At 53.4% G+C, this 14391-nt stretch overlaps 2 protein-coding genes across 9 annotated transcripts in view; both read left to right on the top strand.

Annotated features, from left to right (window-relative positions):
• The first annotated feature begins 24 nt into the window (after positions 1–24).
• EFNB3 (ephrin B3) lies at positions 25–7468 on the top strand. 2 transcript variants are annotated; one of them, XM_079132949.1, is made up of 5 exons: positions 25–1253; positions 4138–4430; positions 4618–4710; positions 4823–4927; positions 5344–7468. In XM_079132949.1, the coding sequence occupies exons 1-5, from the start codon at positions 1027–1029 to the stop codon at positions 5751–5753; spliced, it is 1128 nt and encodes a 375-aa protein (XP_078989075.1). In that variant the 5' UTR covers positions 25–1026; the 3' UTR covers positions 5754–7468. The 2 variants fall into 2 exon arrangements, with proteins under 2 accessions (XP_078989075.1, XP_078989076.1); XM_079132950.1 differs by lacking the exon at positions 25–1253 and adding an exon at positions 1310–1920.
• Positions 7469–14214: 6746 nt separating this feature from the next.
• The window catches only part of DNAH2 (dynein axonemal heavy chain 2), a 104236-nt gene continuing 104059 nt past the window's right edge, over positions 14215–14391 (top strand). For 4 of the 7 annotated variants that reach the window (XR_013762760.1, XR_013762761.1, XR_013762762.1 and 1 more), the window contains exon 1: positions 14216–14356. The gene's annotated coding sequence lies outside the window, so the exon portion shown is untranslated. Of the gene's footprint in view, positions 14357–14391 lie in introns of all 7 variants that reach the window. The other 3 variants (XM_079133236.1, XM_079133235.1, XR_013762764.1) reach the window with 2 other exon arrangements.

Raw genomic sequence — 14391 nt, 5'->3', positions numbered from 1 at the left:
TGGGGGCAACAGGGGTCAGGGTGAGCTAGGCCTAGCAGGAGTGTCAGACTGTTGGGTGTGACTGTGTGAGACTGTAGACAGTGACAGACAAGATACCAGCTCACTTGTGCTCCACACTATTTACCATAATCCAGCAGCAGAGGGACCATTACTCTACTCTGTTGAAGGAGTATTGGCACATTTGCCTCCCCTCCTCTGGGCTCCCCCAGGAGGCAGGCAACCCAGTAGCCAGAGTCAAGGACACATGAAAGCCTAGAGGAGTCGAAAAATATAGATGTCGCATTCACATTCAGTCTTCCCGATTAAATGCAAGACAAGGGTGAGGGGCTTCATTTTGCAACTGGTGATGGTCTGGCAGCTGGTGCTGGTCTCTATCCCTCAGCCTTCCCTCCTCCCCATACACACCTTGCCAAACGCTGAGAAGGGGGGTCTTATGAAGAAATACTGTCAGCAGGGAACGTGATCGGAGACCTCACAATCAAAGGGAAAGGAAAGGCCTGTGGAGGCTTGAGTGGGAAGGAGAGGAATGTCCCCCCTGCTAGGAGGTGCAGAAAGCTGGGTTCTTACACCCAAAAAGGCAACACCTCCCTTCCCCCAGGATAATTGGAAACAGCCCTTCCAGAGCAGTGCTGGTTTGAGTTTGTAGGTAGGTACCCCTTCCCTCTCTCCCACCTCACTTCTTCCCACAACCACCTAAGAAGGGTACAAGTTACCCCCTCATTTCTAGTCTTTCACCTGAGCCCCATATAACAGTAAAGAATCAGGAATCTGTGACCAAAGAACCCCAGGATCGGGAGCTCTGTATCGGTTTGGTTTGCAGCTTTATTCTAGATTCCCTATATGACCTTGGGCAAGTCATGGGGTCCTTTCCTGAACCTCGGTTTCTTCATCACTGCAATGGGATCGGTAGCTCAGCTCCTCCTACTTCACACAGGTAGTCGTGACGATCAACTCAGCCACACTTTGTGAAGTGCCTAGCCATCAAGGTTGTTATTATTATTCTCTGCAGACCGCCTCGGAAAAGCGATGTTGTTTTGGGATGGAGGAGGAGAAGGCTGCGGGAGTAATAGGGGTGGGTTCCTCGGGGTGGAGAGGGTGAGAGTCTTTCTGGATCCGAGAAAGGAAGATTCCAACCGCTTGGGCGATCGGAGGGCAGGAGGGGAGACGCGCAGCAACCCAGAGACCGAGACTCAGAGAGACAAAGGGGGCGTGAGAGACCGCGCCAGGCAGCGAGGCGGGGCGGCGGGCGGGAGGTGCGCGAGGTGAGGGAGGTGTGGGGGGCGTGGGCCGCGGGATGCTGCCGCCCGCTCCGCCTGTGCTCCAGCTCCGGTTTTTCCCTCCACCATCCTCTCCCCCTCCCCGCCTCTCCTTTAACTCCCCCCTCCTGGGCTCGGGACTGGTTTCCTCCCTTAGCCCGCTGCCCTCAATCCCGGCGAGGCTGGAGCTCCGGCTCGGCGTCCCCTTCCTCGCTCCCTTGCCCGGCGCCCCATGCCGCCCCCGCCTGGCCCCCAGGTCCCCCGGTCCCCTACTTAGGCCGGCGCACAATTCCCGCGGTGCTGGCGCGTGGGCCCCGGGCGCGTAGGGCGCCTGCAGACGGCCCCTGGAAGAGCTCTTGTGGGGCTGAGTGCTCTGGAACCGGGGCGCGGGCAGAGCAGGAAGCGGGTCCGCGAGGGAGCTGGGGGCATCAGCTACTCACCGGGGTGATCTCGCCCAACAGCCAGGCAGCCAAGACAGTCACCCCTGGGGGTGAGCGACTTTGGGGGAGTTGGTGCCCCGCCCCCCAGGCCTTGGCGGGGTCATGGGGGCCCCCCATTTTGGGCCGGGGGGCGTGCGAATCGGGGCCCTGCTGCTGCTGGGTTTTTGGGGGCTGGTGTCTGGGCTCAGCCTAGAGCCTGTCTACTGGAACTCGGCGAACAAGAGGTGAGCGGCCTGGGGCTGGGGAGACCCCAGACCCTATGGACAGGGGTATGGGATCTTTGAGGACAGGGAGACCTGGGTTCCCTAAGCAGGGAGGAGGGTGGAGGGAAGGTGCTGGAGCCCTGATCTTAGGTGATGGGTTATTAGAGAGCAGTGATCCCGGGAGCCAGATACCTGGGTCCCACACAGAGCTGGAGGTGGGTGGTAATGACCATGTGTCAGGAGTTTGGAAACCTCAAAGGGGGCAAAGATAAAAAGTTTGTGGGTAGCGGGAGGGCAGTGGAGTGGCTATTTGGATCTGTGGGAGACCTGCATTGGGCGGGCTTGGAGGTAGCCTGGTTAATGTCAGCTCTCAGGAGAGAACCGATGAGTAGGGGCTGCTCAGGCGCTGAGGGGAAGGCAGGGGTGACTCCCTCCCAGAAGGGGCTCTGTGTTGGAAATGGAAGGAAAGGGGGGCTTAGTTTGGGTGCTCTGGAAACAGCTTTCCCAAGGCTTCTTGACTTGGTAGTCTTGTCTCCCAACTCTTGCCCACAGCCAGAGAGGTTTGGTGAATCCTGGCTGAACAGTTTCCCGGCCAGGACATATTCCTCCCTTCCTGTCTTGGGGATTAATTTCTGGAGGAAGACTTGAGCCCCCTCAAGCCTCCTTCTTTCCTTCTTGCCTCTGTAGTCCTGAGGACTCCATTGCCCCCTCCTCCTGTCTATGTTGCAAACTCTTCCATCAGGGCCTCTGTTCCATGCTTGCTGTGCTCTGAAAAGAGGCCAGGGGTCAGATGAAACTTTAAGTCACACAGGGTAGGACAGAGCCTTGGGGACATCATCTGGGTCCCTTGCCTCTAGTGCAGTTACCCTTCCCATTAGCAAAAGGGTTCTGTTTTTTGAAAACTACCTCCTTGGGGAGGCTGTGGAAGGCCATGGTAGGGGGGTGGGCTTTGGAGCTTATCAAATTCTTGGTCTTAATCCTTGCTCTGCTGCTTTCAGCTGTGTGGCCTTGGGCATGTCACTTAACCTTTCTGAGTTTGTATCCTCAATTCTTACAGCTGTTATGAGGGTTAGAGGTAAGGTGTTCAAACATAGTATATGCTTATGAAAGGAAGGCTGGGATTATTTGTTCTTCTCCTTACTTCCTAGCCTTCCTCTCACTTCCCTGTCCTCGTATTCCTCCATTCTTCCCATATCTCTTTGGGAATAATTTCAATATCATTTCTGTGCTCAGGCTGTCCCACCCTCCAACTTGGGGCTGCAGTTTGAGTATCTAGGGTGGCTTGAGGACGTAAATTAGGCTTTATCTGAAGAAGTTGAGAAAAGGCAGGGTGTCCTGGGGGCTCTTTGGAATGTTGGGTGGGAGGGTGTGGGTAATCTGGGAATCTGAGAAGATACCAGGCAGTAAGTAGTCCCCTGGGACCTAGACCTGAGACCCTGTCTCAGCTATGAAGATGCAAGGAAGTGCAGGGAGGCATAGTTTGTGGTTGTGCTAGATTGATGGATTCCCCAGACCACTGGTCCTGAAGATGCAGGGTTAGTTGTGGTTAGGAAAGTCAACTACTTCAACTCCAAAGTGATAGAGCATTTTCCCTGGGAAGTCTGAGCCCCAGCATGGGAGAACTGAGCAAGGGAGTGACCTGAACAGCTGGACTCCACACCCTCGTTCCCATTAGCCCCACTTAGGACCATTGCCAAGCTAGACATTTGTCTCCTTTCCCAGTAACTGGCTAACTTGGGACACTGGTCTGGATCACCTTCCACACCCCTTTCCTCACCCCTACCTTGCCTCCTTTGCCCTGAAATTTGTTGGTGGCCCGGAGAATGGGAGACTCTGCCCCCATGGTTGACTGCCATGGAATAGTGAAATCACCTGGGAGGGGTGGGCTGTGTGGTTCCAGAGAGGCCAGCTCCTTGGTAACTGGCATCCTGTTGCCATGGTAACGGCGCCAGTGATGGAGCGGGAGATGGCAGTGTGCATGTGGTGAGGGCGGGCTGAAGAGTGCATTTGGGCACACCAAGGGGCAGGAGACCTCTGAGCCTGGCTTCCTGCTGCTTCTGATATGAGCTCTCAGAATCCTTGGTGCCTGTGCTCAAAGAACAGACTTTCCACTCAGACAAAGGCAGGCAGGCAGGAACTAAGCATTGCTGTCCTGGAGGGTTACGGGTGAGGGAGGGAAAGCTCTGGTGCCACACCCCTGACATCTCTTCCTTGCCCACCTCGTCCTCCTCCCCATAGGTTCCAGGCAGAGGGTGGTTATGTGCTCTACCCTCAGATTGGGGACCGTCTAGACCTGCTCTGCCCCCGGGCCCGACCTCCTGGCCCCCACTCCTCTCCTAATTATGAGTTCTACAAGCTGTACCTGGTAGGGGGTGCCCAGGGCCGGCGCTGCGAGGCACCCCCTGCCCCAAACCTCCTTCTCACTTGTGATCGGCCAGACCTGGATCTCCGCTTCACCATCAAGTTCCAAGAGTACAGCCCTAACCTCTGGGGCCATGAGTTCCGCTCGCACCATGATTACTACATAATTGGTACTGCTGGGCAGAGGGCAGTGTCAGATGGGAGGTTGCCCCTGGGATGGAGGACTGGTGAGGGAAGGGAACCATTGGATTCAAGAGGGAGACCCCTATGCTGTCCTGCCAGGGCACAGGAACAGAATAAGGGTTAGAAGGGTTAGATCCTGGAATGCCGACCTCTCCCTCTGCTCTTTTCTCCCAGCCACATCAGATGGGACCCGGGAAGGCCTGGAGAGCTTACAGGGAGGTGTGTGCCTAACCAGAGGCATGAAAGTGCTTCTCCGAGTGGGACAAAGTGAGTGGGGCTGTGGGATACCTGCTACAAGCTGAGGGAGGTCCATCACAGTACCATCACAGTCAAGGGGCAGTTGTCTCAGCCCCCCCACTTGGGTCTTCCTCATCTCCAGGTCCCCGAGGAGGGGCCATTCCCCGAAAACCTGTGTCTGAAATGCCCATGGAGAGAGACCGAGGGGCAGCACACAGCCTGGAACCTGGGAAAGAGAGCATGCCAGGTATGAAACCAGGGGACCAGCCCCTGCCCTCTCTGCTCTCAGATCCCCATCTCCCTTACCTTTGCCTTCTCTTTCCCTCTCCCTTTTTGGGGGTGGTGATACAGGAAAGAGAAGAGAAGATGGGAGGGTAGGAGGGGAATGGAAGCCAAATGAGGAAAAGACTCAATTAGAACTAATTAGTCAAGTCAGTGCTTCAATCAGTGCTGTCAGAGAAGTGGGGAGGACTACGTGGCAGGGAGCTGCAGGGCTGGACACCTGGATTATGAGTGGGGTGTGGGGGGAGGGGAGGTCTGGTTCCCAGGGGTCCTGGACACTGCTGGGGAAGCCCATGGGGACCCCCAGGGCTGGGTGTCCAGATGTCCAGGTTGCTCCTTCAGCCCCTCCCCCTCTTTCCTCCTTCACCCCTTCCCTGCCAGGTGACCCCACCAGCAATGCAACCTCCCGGGGTGCTGAAGGCCCCCTGCCCCCTCCCAGCATGCCCGCAGTGGCTGGGGCAGCGGGGGGGCTGGCGCTGCTCTTGCTGGGCGTGGCAGGGGCTGGGGGTGCCATGTGTTGGCGGAGACGGCGGGCCAAGCCTTCGGAGAGTCGCCACCCTGGTCCCGGCTCCTTTGGGAGGGGAGGGTCTCTGGGCCTGGGGGCGGGAGGTGGAATGGGACCTCGGGAGGCTGAGCCTGGGGAGCTAGGAATAGCTCTGCGGGGTGGTGGGGCTGCAGATCCCCCCTTTTGTCCCCACTATGAGAAGGTGAGTGGCGACTATGGGCATCCTGTGTACATCGTGCAGGATGGGCCCCCCCAGAGCCCTCCAAACATCTACTACAAGGTATGAGGGCTCCTCCCACCTGGCTTTCCTGAATCCAGCCCTTTTTTGGGGTGCTCCTCCAGTTTAATTCATGGTCTGAGGGACACCTCTGGCAATTCCTTGGCCCCCTTTGCCCTGCCAGCTCCTTTGCTCCTCCTGGCTATTGCCCTGGTCTCCACTTTTAGGATCCCTTAAGACTTCCGCTTCACTCCCTCCTGGCCTTTGATTTGGCCATGGACACCCCTCTGTCTCTGTATCCCTTGACGAGGGGACACAGGCTCAGCCTCCTCTCTGACCATGACCCAAGTGTTCTTGTTTCCCTCATCCACCCAGAATAGGGGAGGGGACAGTCTGTCTTTTGGTTGGCACCTCTTTCCTTCTGCCTCTCACAGTTTTTCTCTTCTGTCTTATCTTTTATTCTTTCTCTCTCTCCTGTCTCTAGGTCTGTTCTGTTCTTCCCTAGCATCCTCCTCCTTACATCTCCCTTTACCCTCTTGGCTTCTTATCCTGTGCCTCTCCCAACTCCTGGGTGGGGGTGTCAAAGCATTTTTGCCCTTAGCTCTTGGCCTCCCTTCTGACCTCTCATACAACTGCTCCTCTCAGTCCGCCAAAAATGGGGGCCTTATGGGGAAGGCTCTGGCACTCCACCCCAGCTCAGGGCATGGGCAGCAGGGCCTCCTTCTCTGCCCTGCCCCAGGCCTCTACGTACTTACTCCAGCCATTTGGGGTGGTTGGGTCATGACAGCTACCATGAGAAGAAGTGTCCCGTTTTGTCCAGTGGCTGATAGCAAGATATGAACCTGTCGGGACATTGTGGACATGGTCTGATGCTGAATGGGCCACTTGGGACAGGAAGTGACTTGCTCCAGTCAAGAAGTGACCAGGCCTGGACAGAAATGGCCTGGGAAGTGGCAGAAGCAGTGCAGCAGGAACTGGAAGTGCCTTCATCCAGGACAGGAAGTAGCACTTCTGAAATAGGAAGTGGTCTGGCTGGAACTCCAAGTGGCTTAGTCTGGGGGTTGGGGGGTGGGAGGTGGATGGTTCTTACCCTGTGGAGAAAGGGGCAGGAGGAACTTCCTGTTTCAGGAGGAAGCTGGAGCTTACTGACTATAAGGGGACAGAGATGGACTGAGGAGGACTTTCCTAGTATTCAGTGGCACTTCCCAGGATCTCCCTTCCCTTGTGCTCTGTGTGATTTTAGGACAGCTAAGATGACTGCCATCTGCTGTGGCAGGCCTAATTTGTCTTGTTCTTCCCTTTCCATATCCCAATATAATCTCTGTTAATCACAGAACTGCCCCAAGAGCCCATGTGTTCTCCCCCAGTAACCAGATGGCTGTCTTGTTCATCCCATCCTCTCTTCAAACTCAACACAGCTCCCTTCTTAGTGACCAAAATGGTGGCCTACCTAGACTGGTCTAGATGACAGTGGTACTTAGCAACGGCTGCTGTTTCCATAGTTTCCAGTCTATACCTCTTCCTGCCTTCTAGTGCTCAGTTGGCTGTTGCCTCAGTTTCCTCCAAGCTCAATTTTATTAGATCAAAACTGCCCTTGGGCACCAAGTTGGCCACCTCAATCACCAGCCAAGATGGTTGCTTTGTTACCAGAGACCAAATCATCTCTCTGGTGCTGTAGTTCCCAGCTCCTTCCAGGGAACAGGAAGTTGATATTGCCATGGGGGAGGTGGCGGGGTACAGCCGTCACCTCAATAGTTTTACTGTAAAAGGGAAATTTGAACAACAAAAACCAAAAAAAAAAAAAAAAAAAAAAAAAAAAAGAATAAAAAACTTTAAAAGTTGACAAGAAGACTGGAGAATGACTGGATGTGAATCTGGTGATAGGATGGCTTCAGAGCTAAGGGTTGGATCACAGGAAACCAAGGGGAATGGGCAGAGAAAAGGACGGTTGGAGTGGTGAGGTATGCGGTTCAGTACATGGGAAGGGATGCTGGGCTTGGAGAGGCTGAGGAAGGCAATCACCTTTAATCACTCCCTCACCCCTCGGAGAGAGAACCCAGGTGGGAGGGGCTTGCTGGTATACTCAAATAAGAATGTATGGGACTGCCAGTGTCTATCACTAAATCAAAGCACCTGACCTGGGTGGTGAGGCAAGTTACAATTAGTAGCAAAGTGGTGGAAATGTGTTAAGGTATTTCCTACCACCCCTATCAGGACCTCTGACTCAGAGTTTGACTTGAAAACTCACATGGGGAGAAGGAATGTAGGTGATCTGAAGAAAGTAGGGAGTCGGGCATCAAGTGCCCATCTCCTGGCTGCTTGTGTACCCATAGCCCAGGCTCTTCTCCCCCTAAAAGCCCAGGTGCCCAGCCCCCCAGACTCAGCCCCATTCTCCAACCACAAAAGCAGCCGTCAGGAGCATCACTGGAGCGAGTCAGCAGGGGTCACAACCTCTGCCCTCCCAACCCTGCCCCTGACTTTAGGTTCCCTCCTGCTGTCTCCCATCTGCCTGGAGGTCAAGGGGTCCCCCTTCTCCTCCTCTGTCCACTGGGACCCTTCCCCTTGTCTCAGCAAGAGGTCTGGGTCCTAAGAGGTGCAGGCGCTGCAGGAGGGATGTTGAAAACTGGGAGGCCAGGTGCTGGGCTGTCGAATTTACGCCTGCCTTCGGAGCCCACACTGGAGCAGCCTGAGGTGGGGAGGTTGGGGGGGGTGGAAGGGCTGGTCCCTGCCCCTTAGTGGGGGTTGGTTGTCTTGGCAACATCCCCTTCTCCACACAATGGGAAGCCCCCCTCAGCCTCCCGCGTGGATGGAGCCGACAGCCCCATCGCTGGCTATCAGCCTCAGGGACTTGGCAACCGTCACTATGGCAACCCAGAGCCCAGCAACAGGGCCCACTGTGAAAGGGAGGGGTCCAAGACTGGGGCAGGGCTGTGTATGTGAGGGGGCAAGGGAGCCGAGGGAGTCTCCCTGACTCATACATCTAGAGGTACAGGTGGAGAGACGACAGGGAAGAGAAGTGGGGATAAATAGTCTCTGTGACAGAAACACCTCACCAAAGCATCCAAGACATCATAACAGGCTGAAAGACAGGAAGACACCTGGGGACAGATACACACCTGGGGAGAGGAACAGCACGTACCCACAGTGCCCTAGGACACGCCCCCTCAGAGCACTGGCATCCATAGACTCCCTGCCAACCACCTGACATTATCAACACAACACCTACAGCCTTTCTCAAGTCACAGTGTGCAGTGACTTGAGAATCTTTTGAGCTTTTTGAAAATGCTGTGTTCAAAAATGACACGTAACATCCTGTTGGCTTTCTGGGTGCAAGTACACAAATACATTTGTAGGATAACAACTACAACAAAATTGAGGGATTGGAAGACATTCATTTGTCCACTCACTCATTCAGTCACTCAATCTCACATCTACTTTGTTCCAGGTACTATTTCAGGCACTGGGAGTATGTGGTAAATAAGACAAAGTCCCTACTTTCATGACACCACATTTTTGAGGGTTGATTTGTTTTATACTTTCATGCCTCTTCTTTTTGAGGGTATCGGGGCTTAAACCCAGGGCCTTCCACATGCCAGGCAAGTACTCTACCACTGAGCTACATGCCTATCTCTGAAGTCCATAGGTTTGTTTGTTTGTTTGTTTGTTTGTTTTGGTACAAGGGATTGAACTCAGAGGCACTCAACCATTGAGTCACATCCCCAGCCCATTTTTGTATTTTATTTAAAGACAGGGTCTCACTGACTTGGTTAGGTCCTCACTAATTTGCTGAGGCTGGCTTTGATCCTCCTGCCTCAGCCTCCCAAACTGCTGGGATTGCAGGCATGCACCACCACACCTGGCTTTTTTTAAAATGGAGATTGAACTCAGGAGTACTTTACTACTAAACTACATCCCCAATCCTTTTTATTTTTTATTTTGAGACAGGGTCTCACTGATTTGCTGAGGTTGACCTTGAACTTGCAATCCTCCAGGCTCATCCTCCCAAGTTGCTGGAATTATAGGCATGCACCACTGAATTTGGCAACATTGTTTTTGAAGGGGAACAGTGTAATACAATTTCAGACAGTGAAAATAGAGTAACAGGATAGAGAGTAATAGAGAAATGCTTAGGTTAGGAGGTCAGGAAGACCCCTCTGAAACAACCAGGAACTGGAATACTAAGGACCTGGAATAATGAGAAGTAAATCAAGCACTATATGAGGAAGAGCATGCAGACAGCAGAAACAGCAAGTGCAAAGTCACAGAGGTGAAATCTTGGCTTGTCTGGGAATAGCAAGGAGGACATCACACCATACACACATTCCAGATGTGCCCTGTTCTTCCCTACCATGAGCCCATTGGGGAGCAAGTCACTTAGGGTCTAGAATCCACATTTAGGAAGCCCATCTAACTCAGTCTTCCTTTCTGATCCTTTGTTTCTTGTGAGCCTGTGAATTCGTTTTGTTTTCTTCAAGTATGTTTTGAGATCTGGGAGGGCAAGGATCTCTGAGCTTTCAGAGGCTATGACACAAAGTCTAAAATACAGAATCCAAGCAGGCAGGCAGAGTACAAGGGACCAAGAGGGTTGTGGACCATGAAACTAAAGCTGTCCCAAACACCACAGGGTCAAGGCTGTCCTGAGGACTGAGCAGAAGACAGTGCAGACTTTGCCATCTTTCCAAACAGAAGCTACTGAGGGATACAAACTCCACTGGGGGTGAGGGGTGTTAAAAAAAAAAAAAAAAAAAGAGAGAGAGAACTATAACCAGGGATTGCAATTTTTGTTGTTGTTGTTTGTTTGTTTTATTATTATTATTTTTTAATGTGTGTGTGTGTTTCTGTGTGTGTGGTTTTTTTTGTTGTTGTGTTGTTTTGTTTTGTTTTTTATACTGGGGATTGAACCCAAGGGCTAAAACTGAAGTACATTCCTAGCTCTTTTTATTTTTAATTTTGCGATAGGGTCTTGATAAATTACTCAAGTGGCCTTGAACTTGCAATTCTCCTGGCTCAGCCACCTGAGCTGCTGGGGTTATAGGCATGTGACCATCTTGCAGCAGGACTTTTTTTTTTTTTTTTTTGTACCAGAGGTTGAATCCAGGGGTGCTTAACCAATGAGCCATATCCCAGCCCTTTTTTAAAAAATTTAAATTTTGAGAAAAGGTATCTCTAAGTTGTTTAGGATCTCACTAAGTTACTGAGACTGACTTTAAACTTGCTATACTCCTGCCCCTCCAGAGCTGCTGAAATTATAGGCATGCACCAACCTGTCAGGCACAGTGGGACTTTTTGATGGGGAATGGTTGATATCACATCTGGAATTTTAGTTTAGAATGAAAAAACAGAACTTCCTATGGGGCTATGTTGGCAACCACAGACATAGGGATTCCCCCCCCCCCCTTTTTTTTTTTGGAGAGAGTTTTGAGGTCTGTAGGCAGGCCAGAAGAAGTATTGCAAGGTAGTTTGGGGGCAGGGGGCTGGCTGGCATGGGCTCAGAGATTGGATGGGGACAGGAAAAAAGGATCCAAAATGAATGGCAATAACAACTGGGCGTGGAGAGTGATGTTTGGAAGGTGGCAGGAAAAGAAAGAGTCCTGGAGGGACTTCAGAAGGGACCAGTCCCAGATACTTCTGATTGTCACAGGGAATTAAAGTAGTTGGTTTCCAGGTTCTCTCTCTTATCCCCTGTTGCCATCAGAAACTCAGGCATCAGCTCCCCCCAAACCCAGTGGCTGCTGGTGGTAGGGAACTGAGCAGCCTCAGGGGGCGGCAGCTGGTGAGTGGGGAGGAATCTGTGTGCTCAGCAAACAGCAGCCTCAGTGCCCAGTGGCTGCCTCCTCCCTCATCAATCAGCCCCAGCCAAATGTCCTTGCATTCCCACCACCCCAAGGGGACTGGGGCTGGGCCAGGGTCCCCAGGGGAGTGAGATGGGGTTGGGAGGGTAGGGGTGGTGCTTGGCTTCTCATCCCTTGGCCTCTGTTCTTTGCTCTCTGGAAGCTCTTATTTCTTCATGTCATGGAATGACAGTCCTGGCCCCTGCCATCCTGGGGGCATCAGCTACAAATCACCTGTGGGGGGCTGCTAGGGAAGAAAGGGGAAAGAGGGATGAGTCAGGGTTGCAGAAGAATCCACTTTGGTTCTCACAGGACCAGCCCAGAGCACAGTCAGCAGGGAGGCTTTTGGCACAGAGGCCCTGTCTCCACCCACCGCCTGGTCTCTCCATCCTGATGGATGCTTTGGACTGAGACCCTGACCCTTTGAATGTCCTCTCTATTCCCACCTTCTCCTAGCCCCTAGCCCTCATGTCCTGCTTCCCACCATGATCTGGAAGTCTGGCACCCCAGCTGACCCTGAATCTGATACTCCCCATTGAGCCTGGGGCCTCTAGATCTTAGCCTATGGCTCCCTCTCCCCCTTCTCAGTCCTTGCTCCCCTCAGGGACCCAGGCGTCCTGCCCACTCTCTTCCATAACAACCATTCTTTTTGGAGTTGCTTAAGACTTTAATATCATTTCATTAAGTTGGTAAGTTCAGAGAAGGTTGGGGGCACAAAGAGACTGGGGATGGGCCAGAGAGGGCCAAGGTAGGGGGGAAGAAGGGAAGACTTCCCCCAATCCCCTCTCCGTGGAGATGGCTCTGAGAAATCAAATATTGACAGTGAGAGAACAGAACTTATTAAATGTGGGACAGGGGAGTGTGTGGGAGCTGTGGGAATGGCCGGATGCTTGAGTTCTGAGGGTTATGAAGGTTCCAGGCAGAGGGAAAAGCCTGTGGCTCAAAGGATGTACAAGGTTAAGGGACTTGAGAGTACAAGTGTTCTACCCCCTTTCCTTTGGGATGTGCTGTCTTGCTACCCTGGCTGTTTCTCAGCTGTCCCCAATATTCCATGGGGACAAGACCCCCATCACAGCTGTGGTTGCCCCCCTTCATCCCTTCCCCCTACCTCCACCTCTGTTGATGAGCTTCAGCAGCGTTTAATCGGATTGAGCAGTAATTAGCAAAGCGAGATGTTTGATTACCTATTTAGCATAATGTAGGGGGCTGGGATCCCTAGGCACATCCACAGTTGAGAGGGGAGTCAGAAAAGAAATGGGATCTATGCAAAGTTCTTTTCCCTGAGGGACTCATGAACCTGCCCTTGAGGTTCCTTACCCCATGCCTCCCCTCAAATTTTTACTCCTTTGGGGCTTTTCCCTAGGGGTTCTGACCAATCACATCAGCACTTTCTGCCATTTGGCTAGAAGATCACCTACATGTCCCATCTTTGCCTTGCCTGCTGTGCAGCTGATTTTGGGGTGTGGCAGGACCTTTCTTTCCTTCAATCCCTGCTATCAGCAACAAGAGTCTGGGCTGGCCTGGAGGCCACAGATCAGAGCCCAGAAACCTACCTTAAAGATAATGTTAGTGATAGGGATGGGGCAAAGGCAGGGCTGTAGATTCTGGAAATAAAGATGGAGGGTAGGTGGGATGGTGAGGTCAGGGTCCACCTGTCCGTCAGTAGTAGTAACAGACTGGCATAATAAGACCTGTCAGGTGTGAACACCGATCAGAAAAAAGGGGGAACTGAGGTGCCAGCTTCTCTCCTCATCCAGCAAAGAAAATGTCATCAATTTAGCTCCTCATGGAAATGTAATCAGTGGGCTCGCTGCTGGCTTTGTCTTAATTAGGCACTATTGATGCAAGCAGGGAGGGCACCTCCCCATCCTCCTGATTCTGCTTCTTCCCTGTATTTCCCACGTCTCCCCAAAGCTTCTCCCGGGCCCAGGTACTGCTCCGTCTTCTAGGCGCCTTCTAGCAGCCCCGGACCACAGCGCCCCCTAGCACCCTTTGGGGTCTGCCCCTCTTTCACAACCCGCTCCTCTCGCTTCCTCAGGACGCAGCCTTTGTTCCTATGGAGAGCAAAGCCCCTCCCCGGCCCGGTCACCTTCCCCAGGGAGTCCCCGCCTCCCGTCCCCCTCCAACACACACACACACACACACACACACACACACACACACACACACACACACCACGTTTTCCAAAGCCAGTCCTCCGATTCCAAAAATTCCAGTTCCAGTCTTCCTTCCCTTTCCCTGCCTGCGACACCCAGGAATCCTAGATCCCAGTCCGAACTAAGGGGGAACGCGCCGGAGGGCAGGGGTGCTCCAGCCCCGGTTTTTCTCCTGGACCCAGCACAGCCACGGCTGCTTGGAAATCCTGGAGCACCTTTCAGATGCTGAATGAGCCTTGCAGGCGGGACTCCGGGCGCCATCTGCTGGACCCGTTCGGGCTGGAGCCCACACACCTGGGATCGGGGTTGGGGCACTTGAGTTCCCTTGTCTTTTCAATGTCCTGAGGGACCATAGCGCATTGTTTTCAGCTACCCGTCCTTCCAACTTGGTTCTCACACACAACCCACCTTTCGGCCCGCCAAATTTAGCTGCTTTACCCTATTCCCTGCCCTTTTGCCCTGGGTCCACGCAGGGTAGACCCGCGTGGGGTGGGGCCGCAGAGCCAGGATCCACAGCGCATGAGCAGAAGCGGCGGGCTCTCCGGACCTGCAGCTCACTCCTCCCTGCCAGGGGTTGCCATGGCGACGCGTACAGGCGCGGGGCCCCAGAGGGCCACACGGGGCAACTTCTTAGCTGTTGTGGTCCCATCGATCGGTCTAGGGAGGAGAGGGTCGGCGTCGTGAGGTGTGTGTCGGGTCAGATGGAAGGAATGCCGGGGA

This window comes from Sciurus vulgaris (genome assembly GCF_902686455.1).
Source record: "Sciurus vulgaris genome assembly, chromosome: 3".
NCBI lineage: Eukaryota > Metazoa > Chordata > Mammalia > Rodentia > Sciuridae > Sciurus > Sciurus vulgaris.
The sequence above is the reverse complement of the archived record's forward strand: the minus strand, read 5'-3'. Positions and strand labels throughout refer to the sequence as shown.

Bases quoted from the DNA above. Each gene is read 5' to 3' on its own strand.
- EFNB3 (XM_079132949.1), top strand. From the start codon at position 1,027: ATGTTGTTTTGGGATGGAGGAGGAGAAGGCTGCGGGAGTAATAGGGGT. The intron at 1,254-4,137 runs GTGCGCGAGGTG...TCCTCCCCATAG, and splicing joins GGCGGGGCGGCGGGCGGGAG to GTTCCAGGCAGAGGGTGGTT. The intron at 4,928-5,343 runs GTATGAAACCAG...CTTCCCTGCCAG, and splicing joins TGGGAAAGAGAGCATGCCAG to GTGACCCCACCAGCAATGCA.